Source organism: Vombatus ursinus, unplaced genomic scaffold (assembly GCF_900497805.2).
Source record: "Vombatus ursinus unplaced genomic scaffold, bare-nosed wombat genome assembly UNPS02014812.1, whole genome shotgun sequence".
Taxonomy (NCBI): domain Eukaryota; kingdom Metazoa; phylum Chordata; class Mammalia; order Diprotodontia; family Vombatidae; genus Vombatus; species Vombatus ursinus.
In genome coordinates this window covers 50152787-50167545 of record NW_020954590.1, presented here as the reverse complement: position 1 = coordinate 50167545, position 14759 = coordinate 50152787, and the positions used below count along the sequence as shown (strand labels likewise).

The window sequence follows — 14759 nt, the reverse complement described above, 5'->3', positions numbered from 1 at the left end:
TAAATAAATTCATGCATTGGGCATGTCCAAAAATAGATGTCTCAGTCTGCACCTTGAGTCTTATTACTTCTCTCTCAGGAAGTAGATAGCATGTTTAATCATTAGTCTTTTGGAAATGTGGTTGATCATGGACTGATTGACGTTCTTAAGTCTTTTAATGTTGCTTGTCTTTATAATATTTTTCTATAAATTTTTTATTCTGCTTCTGCCTATTTAACTGTATCAGTTCAAATAAGACTTCTGAAGTTTATCAGTCTTCACTTTCATCATCTTTTACAGCATAGTAATATTCTATTATATTCATGTATCATAATTTGTTCAACACTTTCCCATTTGATGGGCAGCTCTTTATTGTCCAATTTTTTGCCACCACCAAAAGCACTGCTATAAATATTTTTGTATATATGTGTCCTTTTTCTTTATTTGATTTTTTTTTTTTGTAGTATAGGCCCAGTAATGCTATTGTAAAAGATGTACAGTTTAGTGAATTTTTAGGCATTGTTCGAAATTGCTTTCCTGAATAGCTCGGCCATTTCATAGCTTCATTAACCATGCATTTATGTATTTGTTTTCTCATATTCCTTCCAGCATGTTTTACTTTACTTTTTTGACGACTTGATTTTGTCATTGAAATTTACCTGATAGAATTAAAGAGGGCAGTGAAAAATTTAGTATGTAATGATTTGTATTCCACAATAGACCAGGTGAGCGGTCTGAGCTTTTATGGGTTTTTCTGGCCCATCTTTTCATTGGTTAAAAATTAAAATAATGACAAGTGAGCTTTCACCTTATCTTGCCCAGGACTAGGTTTTCATACCACTTCCCAGCTGTCACTATAGTGTGCTGTACACCATGCTGTAACTATTTTCTAGCTCCCTCAGCTCCCCATCAGCTCTTTCTATATGTTTTATTCCCCGAGTAGAATGTAAGCTCTTTGAGGACACAGACTATATTTGCTTGTATTTGTATTCCTAGTACTTAGCACAATGTATAGTAAGCACTATCTTACAAATATCTTAAACTTAATATGTCTAAAACTGACCTCATTATCTTTCTCTCTGAATTCCTTCTTCCAGACCTCCCTATTTTTGTCAAAAGTCTTTCCATTGTGTAAGGTTTGTAATTGAATCATTACTCAAGTCTCATCCAACTCCAGTGTTCCCTTTTGTTTCTAGGATAAAATGCAAACTCCTGTGCTTAACTTTTGAAGCCTGTACAGCCTGTCTGTACAGCCTTTCTTTGATCCAGCCAAACTGGCTTTCCTTCCGCAGGGTACTCCATTTCATATCTCCATGTCTTTTCATTGGCCATTCCCTATGCCTAGAATTCACTTCCTCCTTACCTGCATCGCAGAATCTCACTTTTCCTTTAAGATGAGTCAGTCACCATCATCAGTATGGAGCCTTTTCTGATCTCTCCAGCTGCTGTTGTCCTCTCTCTCAAATTAACTTGTATTTTAACTACTTTGCATATATTTGTATTTATTTACTTTATCTTATGATATATATGTATGTATATATATATATTTGATATATGTATGTATGTATGTATATATGTATATATATTTGATATATACTCCACTTGATACCTCCCCCTTAGAGTGTAAGTTCCTTTGTGAGTAGGGATTGTTTCAGTCAGCCAACCAGCAAATGTTATATATCTACTGCCAGGCACTGTTGTAGATCCAGGTGATACAAATACAAAGAATAAATACTCGTTGATTAATTGATTTATATATTTAATGAAAGTTTTTCTGGTGATATCAGAGTACAATTTACATGGGAAAACTATTGAATATATGCAGTTTTCCTTTAATTTTTTTATTTTCTTAATCACATTTTATAAAATTATTTCTTTATTTTTAGCACTTTTTTTAAAAAAAAATTTGAGTTCCACATTCTCTCCTCTCCTTCCCCTACCTATTGAGAAGGCAAGCAGTATATCAGTTATGTATGTGAAATCATGCAAACATATTTCCTTATTAGCCATGTTGGAAAGAAAAAGGCAAGAAAAATAAAATGAGAAAATTATACTTCAGTTCGCACTCAGAGTTCATCAGATCTCTCTCTGGAGGTGGATAACATTTTTCATAATGAATCCTTTGGAAATATCTTGGATCATTGTAATGATCAGAGTAGCTAAGTCTTTCACAGTTAGTCATCATTACAGTTGTGGTGTACATTGATCTCTTGGTTCTGCTTATTTTGCTCTGCATCAGTTCATACAGGTGTTCCCAGGTTTTTCTGAAACCATCCTGCTCATCATTTCTTATAGCAAGTGCAATAGTATTCTTTCACAATCATATACCACAACTTATTCAGCCATTCCCGAATTGATGGGCATCCCCTCAATTTCCAGTTCTTCGCCAGCATAAAAAGAGCTGATATTAATGTTTTTGTACATATAGATCCTTTTCTTTTGTCTTTGATCTCTTTGGGATGCAGACCTAGTTGTGGTACTGCTGGGTCAAAGTTTTATAACCCTTTGGGCATAATTTCATATTGGTCTCCAGAATGGTTGGAGCTGTTCACAACTCTTTCACATCCCCTCCAGAATTTATCATTTTTCATTCCATACAGGTTCCTTTAGATAAAAAATATTAAAAAAGGAGTAAGTTTAAAGTGTTTTGTATGGAGAATCCATAATGTAGTAGTAAAATTATTCTTTTGATTGTAATTTTTTGCACTGTAGATATGCATAAAACTGTTTCAGGAAGCACTAATTCTCATCATTACAAAATATTTGGACTTAAAAAATTTGATGATGAAACCCTACAATTTTTATTTGTATTTCTTCATTTAAACTGTTACAGGATTCTGTGTGATGAGAGATAAATCATATTTTTAAAACTGGTTTTCTTTGTGTACAAAATTGCACACATATTAAATGTCACAGCTGCCAGTTCAGTTATTAGTTTTCAAATTACTCTTTAATTTTAGAGTTCAGTTTTGACATTATAGATTTTTCTCCACATTTTATCTTATATGTAGTTTATATTCAGATTTATGAATTATGTTCAGTTTTCAGAAATATTTGAGTAATATATCGTGTTTTTCTTAGGATGCAGGACAAAAAAGATTTGGAGCAGTTTCCTGTAATATTTGTGGGATGCTTTACACAGCTTCAAATCCAGAAGATGAGACGCAACATTTGCTATTCCACAACCAATTTATTAGTGCTGTAAAATATGTGGTAAGAAGATTTCATGGTTCTTTAAGGGTAAATGGCCAGATTTTTTAGTGAGATGGGTTCTCAAAAAGAATAATTCTTGAATGGTTTTTATTTTATTCTTTTAAATTATTAATTTATTTTTAGTTTTCAACATTCACTTGAATGGTTTTTAAAATAATATTTTACACGTTTTCCAGTTATAGTTTTATAAAATAAAACATGACATTTCTGGAATAAACTGGCTTTTTTTTTTTTTAAAGAAATTTATTTAATGTCAATCAGTTAGTATTGGTGGAGTTTTTGTTTTAAATAAGCATTTTTATTACCTTTGTTCTGGACTTCTCTGAAGAAATTATGTTGTTCTGCCTGGGCAATTCTTGCTTTCTTTATGAGCTTAGAAAGATACCAAAATCCTGAGTTACTTAATAGTCCAATGGCTTGGAACAACTTTGTATCTTATAATTACATAATAGTATTCTGAAAAATGACATCTAGATGATTTTTGAATTTTTATTTCTCTTTTATTTCTCTTTTATATTCTCTCTTCTTTATAAGAGGACTACTGTGTAGAAAAATAATTTTCTAATAGTTTGAATCTCTGAAACCTTGCTTTAAAAAAAGTATGTTTAAAGTTCCTATTTTTTTCCTGTATATTAGTATAAGGATACGGAAATTGTATATTTTTTTCTTTATTTGTATGCATGTTAGGTCTATTGGGTAGTTTTTAAAATTTGAGTTTAATGTCGTAAAGTTTTCAGCAATTTTGAACTATTTTAGATATCTTGTGAAAATAGCGATTTTATACCAAAGGTGTTCCCACATAATCTGAAATACAAACTGGAATTCATATTTACATACATGTTACCTTCAGTACTGTACACTCACATAGACAAGACCTCCAGGATATCTGAACTGAGATCACCAACTCATTTCATATAGGCATTAGATAATTATTCAGATATTCTTACTCTGGCCCAAGTTAGAGCCATTTTGCCTTAAGTTGAAAAGACCTATTATCATTATTTCAGTCAACCAGTTTTCTCCCTCAGATAAAAATTTCACTTTTTTATCTAAGATACTAAAGTTACTTCAGACTGTCTCTGCTTCTAACATTTTTCTCCTGAAATATGCTAAGCAAATTTTAAGATTCATATATGCAGAAAATCTGTTAAAAGATACAGATTTATTTCTTGAAACCTGCTGTTTGCCAATTTGCTTATATCAATACTCTTCAGCAAAATGATGTTTTAGCATGGGACTTCTCAGTTCTAGAATCCTTTTTGTAACCTGCTAAGAAAGCAAAACATACAATATACATATGTGTGTGTGTGTGTATATGCATGTATAAATATGTATACACACATATATACATATATATGCGATGTAGTTAATCCTAGCTTACTTTCAGTGAAAATATTTCACTTGATTTTGCTTTGAAAAGTAGTTTAAAGTTTGGCCACAACTTGATTTAAATTGCTACTGAAGGGGGCAGCTAGGTGGCGCAGTGGATAGAGCACCAGCCCTGAAGTTAGGAGGACCTGAGTTCAGATGTGGCCTCAGACCAAACACTTGACACTTAGTAGCTGTGTGACCCTGGGCAAGTCACTTAACCCTAATTGCCTTAAAAATAAATAAATAAATAAATAAATTGCTGCTGAAGCCATTACAATCAAATGCAAATGCTAATGCAATGTGTTAAATTCTCGTTGAGGTAAAAACTAAGAGTACATTTCTAAGAACAGAGTTGAAGATTTTGCTTTAAAACATTTTGTTGAGTGGACCAAGAATTGGACTTAGTAATAGTTATTTCATATCTCCTATAATTTATTAATAACTAAGTTGATTGTCTTATGTAAAAAGGAATGAAATTGACTTTTTTAATAAGTTATGATTTTTTTTTTGGAAGGGGGAGGGATAAGACTCCAAAAAGAATCCAAGGATATTTTTTTCTTCTTTTTTTAATTGATGGGACAGAGCTAAGGGTTGTTGTTGTTGGGTTTTTTGGTTAATGTAATTTTTTGTTTGGTTTTGTTTTTAACCTTGAGAGAAGGAATTGAGTTTAGTAGATGGTCTTCCTTTGCACTGAAGTCCAAATTCTTATTTACCTTTTTATGTTATAAGTATGTTTTCCATTTCATATATATGTAGTCTGAAAAATAAAAATTAATTTTTTAGCTTTTAGGAAGGTGAAAATATTGATGCCCAAAATGTGTTAAGGGGAGCACACAGCTTTAATTTCTTAGTTATAACATCAAAATGAATTTAGATAATTTTGTCCTTATTTTATCTTCTGTGTTGCCTTTTTTGTGTGTTTATTCAGGTGTGGAGTGTGCTTAAAAAAAAAGTTTAGTGCTCTGGCCTTATTAGTCATGTTAAAAGTAAAATACTTTTCAAACTATTCAGTTTTTTGTTACACTAAAGAATATTAAAATACAAAATAAATTAAAAGGGATAATTCAATTATTTTTATTTAATTAGCAACCTTTAAAAATTATTGATGCCTCTGTTTTATATTGTCACTTTCCAGTGACTCTTCTCATTCTTTAATCCATAGAACATGCCCTTATTTGTAACAGGTAAAATAAGCCAAACAAATTAATACATTGGCCATGTCTGCTAATTTAGACCTCCTTTTCCACCTGTTGTCTGTCTGCTGAGAAGTGGGAAGCCGTCGTCCCCATCAGTCCTCCAGAGTAGTGATTATGGATATTATACTGATGAGAGTGCCATAATAAAACAGTCTTCAAAGGAGATTGAAGTTCAATAGTATTCTTATGATAAGAATTTCTCCCCCTAAACTTATACTGTACCTCATAGTGTTATAGATCTAGGTGGCTTTGGGTTTTTTAAGGTTATGTTAGTATAGTGAATACTCTTTCTAGATCCTTTGCAAAGCCTAAAGCTTCCTATGTAAATGTAAGTTGTACATAGTAACCAAGATGAATAGAAAGGCTTTTAGGTATGTCTCTGTCAACAGATTGTGTTTGTGGTCTGAGGACCAGCGCAGCTCAGTCCAGAGTGACTTTTTAGCAGGTATTGGGCCACCAGGTGTTGAATTCTTTTTCTTTAATAGCAACTAATAAAACTGTTTCCTAAAGTGCAAAGGTAGATGTGTTTTTCATTGGTGAAATCTTGGATTGTTGAAATATAAAAGATTTCCTCTAGAAGCTGGATTAGTACTGTTAAAATAGGCTTTTTTTCCCGTGAGATCAATAATATTTAAATCATGTGCATGTAATAAAGACCTGTAAACACATTCTTAGTTTTTCTGATAATTTTTGGCCTACTGAAACATTAAGCTTCTAGTGTCTCCCTTTCTTATCCCTTTCTGTGAAAACAATAGATCGTACTTTAGAGCTAGAAAGGTTCTTTGAAAATCATTGCAGTCTTCTCATTGTTCCTTTCTTCACTTTATAAAACTCTCTTCCTGATTTTGGATACCATTTGGAGAGAAATATTTGGACTAAACTGTTGGAGATTCTTTAGGAGGTAGCTTCTCCCTCATCAAGGAGAGACTTTGCTTTTTGACAGAGATGTAGGAGCTTCCTCAGTATATGGAGATATTGGTTCCTGTAGGAAAAGGAGCTCAGGGTGACTTGTGGACAGATTTAGCTTTGCATCACATGGCCAAGTCAGATATTTGTCCCAGATCCCCATTCTCAGCTGTAATCTTAAACTCCCACTGGATGCCCTGAATCACCTTTAGTTGTCCTGGTGATTAATCAGAGTAGCATTTGGATTCATTGTGAAGGCTCCTGGTTTACACTTTTTTCTTTCTTAAGTCTTTCATATTAACAAGTACTTATATACTTGTGTGTAGGGTACTGTGGAGGATGCAAAGAAACCATAGACATAGTCTCTGTGAAACTTAGGTGCCCCGTACATGTGTGTACACACACACACACACACACACACACACACATACTCTCCACCTCCCCCCTCCCCTGCCAATCTTTTTCAGTTAATTATTCCCAATTCCTTCAATAAGTTCTTTTTAGTTCCTTAAACTGTCAAGACCTTTTCACTATCTTTGTCGCACTGTTTTGGACCCTTTCTTCTCCAGCAGATTGAATCCTTATTCATCCACTCCTTGAATCTTCAACCTCTTTTAACCGTTGGTTCTTTCCCTACTGCCTATACATCTAAGTCCTTTTTTTCCTTTTGGGTGAACAATGGGGGTCAAGTGACTTGCCCAGGGTCACACAGCTAATAAGTATCTTGTGTCTTGAGACTGGATTTGAACTCAGGTAACTCCTGACTCTAAGGCCTGAGCTCTATCCACTGCACCACCTAGCTCCCCCTAAGCCTATCATCACTTATCTCTTCTTTTCTCAGCCAGATCCCTTTAAAAAGTTGGCTATACTTATTGCCTGTAGTTCCACACCTTTCAGTCCTTTCAACCCTTTGGAATCTACCTTTTAACTTCACCACTCATTTGAAACAGCGAAATCTTTCCGAAGTTACTAGTTACTTTCCAAAGTTACCAGTTACAATTTGGTCTCTAAATTGCCAAAAAGTTTGCCTTTTCTCCGTCCTAATCCTTCTTACCTCTGTGTTTTATTTGACAATGTTGACCACCCTCTCCTCTTGGGTGGTCTCTCCTCTCTAGGTTTTTATGACATTAGTTTATTTTGGTTCACCTCCTACTTGTCTGATTCACTTCTCAGTTTCCTTTGCTGGCTCATCATCTACATCGTATCCCCTCACTATGGATGATCCTGTCCCGGGCTCTCTTCTCCCTCTTGTGGTATCCTTGTTAGCTCCCATGAGTTTAATTATCATCTTTATACCGCTCACTCCTGTATTGCTATATCCAGCTCCAGTTTGTCCCCCTGGCTTTAGTCCTACATCACCATTTGCCATTTTGCCATTTCAAACTGGATATCCCAGCGATATCTTAAACTCATTATGTCTGAAACGGAACTCATTACCTTCCTCTCTAAATCTTACACTCTTCCAAACATCCCTACTTTACTTGAAGGTACCACCAACCTTTCAATGTTTCAGGTTCATAATCTTGGTATCATCCTTGATTTTTCCATCTACTTGCCCTACATATCCAGTCAGTTGCCAGATCTTGCCATTTCTACCTTCATAACATCTCTTGAATCTAACCCCTTGTCTTCACACACAGCAGCCTTAGTTCACGCTCTTATCATCCCTTGCCTACATTATTTCAACTGTTTCCTAATTGGTCTTCCTGCCTCAACTGTCTTTCTATTTAAGTCCACCCTATACATTGCTGCCAAAGTAATTTTCTTTAAGCACAGATCTCACCATGTGAGTCTCTTAATCAACTTCTAAGCTAAAATTTAAACTCTTCTTCTTAGTTTTCAGTGCCCTACTATACCAGAGGTTCCCAAACTTATTTGGCCTACTGCCCACTTTTAAAAAAAAATTTACTCATCACCAGCCCATCTCCCCCAAACCTTTGTTTAATCCTTTAATGGATTGGTTTTATTTGGGGGGGGAGGGATTTGTGTCATTTCAAAAAATATAAAATACTTTTTTAAAAAATGACATCTTAAATTTAATAATTTATTGTAAATTTGTGGTTTTTTCCTGCATTGAAATTTTGATGACAATATTGTGTCATGTAACCATATAGTAACATATTGTAAACAAGTCATTACATGCACATATTTCTGCCAATGCATGCTGGACTTCGTGACAATGCATGACATGCTTACCTGCCAACATTTGCTTAAGACCTGTCAGTGAACTTGAGCATTGATCGGTTGTAACTTCCATTTTATGTATTTGGAAAAAAATATACTCAGTACAACTTTCACTCTGTTACACAACAGATGAAACATATATGAATGGTTTTTCAAAATTTTCTTCTCTTCTTTCCTTATGCTTCCACCGCCCCCTTACTTTTATTCAATGCCCCCCAATTGCACCTGAGGCTACCACTGCTCTGCCCCTCCCCCCCATTGTTCAAGCACCACTCAGGGGGTGATATCACCCACTTTGGCCTGCCGCGGCCTATGTAGTCTATCTTTCCAGTCTCATTGGACATTATTGCCCCTCTTGTTCTCTGTGGTCCAAAATGGCCTTCTCTTTGTTCCTTACTTCAGACACTCTCACTCTTCTTTCTAGAATTGTACTGGTTGCCCTCAGACTCTCATTCCTTTTCTTCTTTTTTGAGTGTTTCTCTCTTTAAGATGCAAGTCAGGGACCATTTTATGTGTGAAGCTTTTCCTGCTGTCCTCAACTCCTGCTGTCCTAAACTCCAAGTGACTTTTCTCCCAAACTACTTTGTATTTAACTACTTTGTACGTACTTAATTGATTAACTTTTTATTTATGTTGCATATGTACTTGTTTATCTCCCTCATTAGAATGTAAGGCTACTTCTGAGTAAGGATTTTTTCATCCTTTATACTTGTATCCCCAATACCTAGTGAAGTGTCTACTGGCATGTAGAAGGTGCTCAATATAGTCCTTGTTGATTGATTGATTTATAAATATCCATCTTAAACTCTGGTACCCTGATCTGCCTGAATACTGTGGACTGACCAGATAAGAAGGGCTAATACCTCCTTATTTCTTGAAACTATACTTAGTGCAGTCTAAGATGCAGTAACCTTTTTGGGCTACTATAGCATTGAGCCCACTAAAAGTCCTAGGTTTTTATCATTCAAACTGTTGTGGGACGATGCCTCCCCCATCTTATACTTATGAAGCTGTATTTTTTGGAACCCAAGTATAAGATTTCACATTTATCCTATTGAATTGTGTTTTATTATATTCAGCCCATTGCTTTAACTTGGTTCCTGTCTTCTTTTAAAGTGCTAAGAGCATCCAAATAGTAATTAATTGTAGATCATAGAGCCGTGAAAGAATTGTAAGCTAAGCACTTGGTGAACTTTAAAGTGATGTAGAAATGTGAGTTCTTTTTATTATAGTTTCCTTACCTTTCAGTGTGACTTCGCAAATATCGTACTGTTATTCTTTCCCAATAGATGTTTAATACTACTTCAGATAGAAAATGAGCTTGATGGATCCTTCATTTGATCTAACATGTCATTTCTTAAATTCTGGTCATTTGAAATCTGATCACTTGTGATCAGAGACATGAAAGGTCAGTGCCATAGAGAGGTGTTTTCTCTAGCATCATATACCTGATATTTGAAGATTATTGAATATCTTTAATATTGAGAGAATCAGAGTTACTTAAAATATACCAGTGCCATAAAATAGAGGCACTTATATTTGGATGATTAAGTTAACAAGACATTCTGGTTTGTTTATTCAAGAGAAAGTAACATGGGGTAGTTGAAAGAACACCTGGTTTCTTAGTTGAGTTCTGACCTTGTCACTTAACCAATTATCTCTCTCTCTCTCTCTCTCTCTCTCTCTTTTTTTTAAAAAAATTTTATTTTTGGCTAGACAGTGGGATTAAGTGACTTGCCCAGGGTCACACAGCTAGTAAGTGTTAGGTGTCCAAGGCTGGTTTTGAACTCAGGTCCTCCTTGATCCAGGGCTGGTGCTCTATCCACTCTGCCACCTCGCTGCCCCTAACAGGCAGTTTTAGTGTAATTATTTTATATATTAGCTTCTGCCTTATCTTCAAAATAGATAGCTGGATGGATCTGTATTTCTTCCAGCTATGTAGCTCTCAGGCTATCCATGCTTTAACTTCTTGTGAGATGCTTGTTTGTATCCTGTAAATGTTCCATAGGGATCATATAGTATGAAAGTTCTTTGAGATTATAGATATATCATTCTTTATTTTTGCACACCCCCCCACTACCTACCCCCCTGGGCTTGGCACGTAGTAATCACTTAATAAATGTTTGTTGATCGATTGATAGATCTAGAGCTTGAAGGGCTTTGAGGCCATTTAGTCCAACTCCCTAATTTAATGAGGAAATTGAGACCCTAGGAGAGTGGATAATGTAGTTGCCCAGGTCAACATAAGTGGAAACTTGCAGAGCTGAAATTCAAACCCAGTTTTTCTTTGTTCTCTTTGCTATATGGAGGCCTTTGGTTAGATTTTTCTGCTTTATGTGGCTTTCAAAGCAACAATGCACGCTATTAGTTAGTTCTTCTCTCTTTCTACATGTCTGGCCCACCTCCTTTTCTGATCATTTGGCTCTTTGATAATTTTTGTAGTGCTATTTCTGGTTCACTGCTCTACAACAAAAAATTAAATATTACCATCAGTCCTATGTGACCTCTTTGTGCTTTTGTAGTGATTGTGGAGGAATAATTCAAAAAGGTGCTCAGAGTGTTAAGGATTGCATATTTTTAGACTATAAATATGACCAATGAGTTGACATAACTGCTGGCAAATAAGACATGACAGAATTTAATGCTTACAGCATCTGACTTCTGAAGCCCTAAACATTATAAGGAAAGATAATAATACAATTATTCTGAACTGTGTGAATATATAAACATCAGTTTTAACCCAGAATGTGCTAATTATTAGCTACATTGATTTTATTTTCAAATTTATTAATTTATTTTATTAGCATTTGTTGTTTCTCCCTTCCACAGACACTTCTTCCCTCATTGAACAATAAAAAGGAAAAGAAAACCCATAAAACAAATTTCTGTGTTGGCCATGTCCAAAAATGTGTGTCTCATTCTGCATTTTAAGCATATCACCTCTCTGGTGAGGAGGTGTAGAGCATGTTTTCTCTTCAGTCCTCTGGACTTGTGGCTTATTGCATTGATCAGAGTTTTGATTGACCAGAGATTGACCAGAATCGTTCAAAATTGTTTTTGTGTTGTTGCCATTGTATATGTGGTTCAAATTCAGGCTATTTGACATGAGCTCTGTCTTCATTTTAAAGACACTTTGACATCATTTCTCACTCCTTTCCCTTAGCAGAGACAATGATTTTTAAATCCTTAAATAAATTTATTTCAGATTAGGTATTAAAATTGTTAAAGTCCTTGTCAATCTCCTTTTAAACGTGTGTGTGTGTGTGTGTGTGTGTGTGTGTGTGTGTGTCTGTGTGTGTCTGTGTTTGTGTGTCTGTGTCCTTCAGAGCTGTCCTTCCTTCACATCTTTTACGGTCCCCAGATAATCTTGGACAGCAGAGTTGAACTCACAGTTTTACTTGGAGACCATTAATAACTTTCAGTCTTCATTGTCTGTGTAGTTGTATGTATGTGTGTGTGTGTGTGTGTGTATGTATGTATGTATTTATGAATATATGACTAATCAGTTGAAAAGAGAGCAATAGAGGATGATCTTAGAGCACAGAGGCAGGCAATTTCATAGCCTTGAGATTAGGCTTATCCATTCTCTTAGTATTTTTTACTCTTATTTTGATATATTTGATGACATTCTATTTTTTCTAATTTCAAAATATTAATTAGTGATACAAATAATATAATATTCTTTAATCCAGATAAAACCATTGGTCATATAGGTGGTAGTGTATATTTATTGTTTTCTGTTGTTTCCCTTTTTCATTTGTGAAAGGCTTTTTTGTCAGATACCTGGAAAGGAAAAATTATACTCTTAAAATATAAATAAAGTCTTATCTCAATATGATAAAACTTCTATCTACTTATTCCATTAAATCTGTATAAGATTCTAATGAGAGAATAATTTGGATAACCCCTTCAAATTCATTGTGAAAGAACTAGACCTAGTTTTCCACATATATTATAAAAGAAGAAGCTTGAACTAAATGACCTCTAAGGTCTACTCCAGCTCTGATTCTTTTCATCTTTATACTAATCTTGGTCTGCATTTTAACTATGAAATTATTTTAAGAAGCTCTCAATACATGTGGAAAAATAACACCATAAAATGTGTTATATTTTTAATGTTGTTTTTTAAAAGGGCTTATCAAATCATATAATAGCAGTTGAGTGACATTGAAGTAACAAACCAAATGAGAAAAGTGCAGGTTAGATTATCTTCAGATAGCTTAGAAAGTGTGGCATTTAAAAAAAAGTTATTTAAATTATTTGTTCTTTAGTAAAGAATTTATTGTTTAATCAAGTGAAAAACTTCTAGCTTTTGGTGGAAATGAGCTTTATTTTCAAAATTCATAAAACTTATCAAGCTATTTGTGAAAATGCTGTGTTAATAAAGAGTGATGCATCTGATTTGCTGATTCTTTGTATTGGGATATATATATGTATATATGTGTATATATATGTATGTGTATATATATGTATATATGTATGTGTATATATATATAGATAGATAGATGGATGAGAGGGACAGAGAGAGAAAGTAGTATAGTGGTGATGTAACTTTTCTTAGTTTCCTCTTTAAGAAAATCTTCTAAAACTGTTTCTGCTTTTTCTTTTTTCCTTAAATTAAAATTTGAGGACAGCATACCAGGCAGAGTTACAGGATCTTAACTTGTATAGCCCTTACAGATACTGTTAAAGTTAGCAAAGAAATATTAGGTTTTACCCAGAAATTTCATGTATGATCAAATGGTCATATCATCAAGCCTTGTTAACAGAATCTTTCTAACCAACATAACAAAACATCCCAATTCATTAAATAACAAAACTACTCTAATCTTTGTCAACAGTATTAAATGAAATTAAGTGAAAAAGTCCATTTGCCTCTATCTTGGTTTCATTCAGCTTTAACATTTTTAGAAAGTACAGATCTCAAAAAGAAGATGATGGTTTATTCTTATAGGAAATACTAATATTGCTTCTCCAAAGGCCTTTTTGCTTGGGTAAGACAAGTGGAACAACCCATTCAGCTCATTCCTTCTGTATTTATTTCGAACTTCAAAGCTCCTAGTTTAACCTCTGGTTCAGTCCCATCTTACTAGATTTAAGTGGCTTTTTGTTTTTTTTTTTTCATGCAGGTTCTGCTCATTAATCACCACGAGTGTGGATCTGAAGAAGAATTAATTACCTCTATTTTTTTGAGTATGTTTAACTTCAGATACACACAACGTAGCCTCCTTCCCCATTAGATTCTTAGAAGGTAGTTATATTTTTTATAGTCTCCTTCTTGTGACTCTTGATAGTTGTGATCAATAAGAATAAAAACTATACCTTACATACTGGGCTACTGCATGCAAATCAGTTCATTTAAAACCTCCTGGAGGTCTTTCGCATGCCAGACATAAAACCATGAGTGTGTGTTTGTGGAGGTAACCATGTTCAAAATAAATTTAAGAGTTAAGTTCTTTTCACAAGAATCTGGGGAAGGGTAACTTACATTGGGGGACCAGTAACTGTTAAGGGGCTTCATGCAATGTGAGTTGAGACCTTTCAGAATTATTTTGAAGTGGGAAATGATATATTGATATTTTAGCTATATCAGGAAGTGGGAGGGTATGTTTGTATAAGTAGAGTTTAACTGGAACTTGCATTGTGCTTAATATGTGTGTTTAAATGGGCAAACTAATTATGCCATGCCCTTGCAGACAAATGTTAATGTATAAGATAATTGATATTGGTGAAAATTTCCAGATAAATTGATGCTACTATCTTCTTTTTAAATGGCTATGTGGAATAAAGTATATGAATGTATCCATTTTGTTTAGGGGTGGAAAAAGGAAAGAATTTTAGCTGAATACCCTGATGGAAAGATAATAATGGTTCTTCCTGAAGACCCAAAGTATGCACTTAAAAAGGTAA

The 14759-nt window shown here is 34.2% G+C and overlaps 1 protein-coding gene across 3 annotated transcripts in view; it reads left to right on the top strand.

Moving 5' to 3' along the window:
• The window catches only part of LOC114054158 (N-acetyltransferase ESCO1-like), a 49817-nt gene that overhangs the window by 21773 nt on the left and 13285 nt on the right, over positions 1-14759 (top strand). For 2 of the 3 annotated variants that reach the window (XM_027877312.1, XM_027877311.1), the window contains exons 9-10: positions 3061-3192; positions 14666-14755. In XM_027877312.1, coding sequence (XP_027733113.1) covers positions 3061-3192; positions 14666-14755 — 222 coding nt within the window. Of the gene's footprint in view, positions 1-3060; positions 3193-13978; positions 14101-14665; positions 14756-14759 lie in introns of those variants that run through there. The other variant, XM_027877313.1, reaches the window with a different exon arrangement.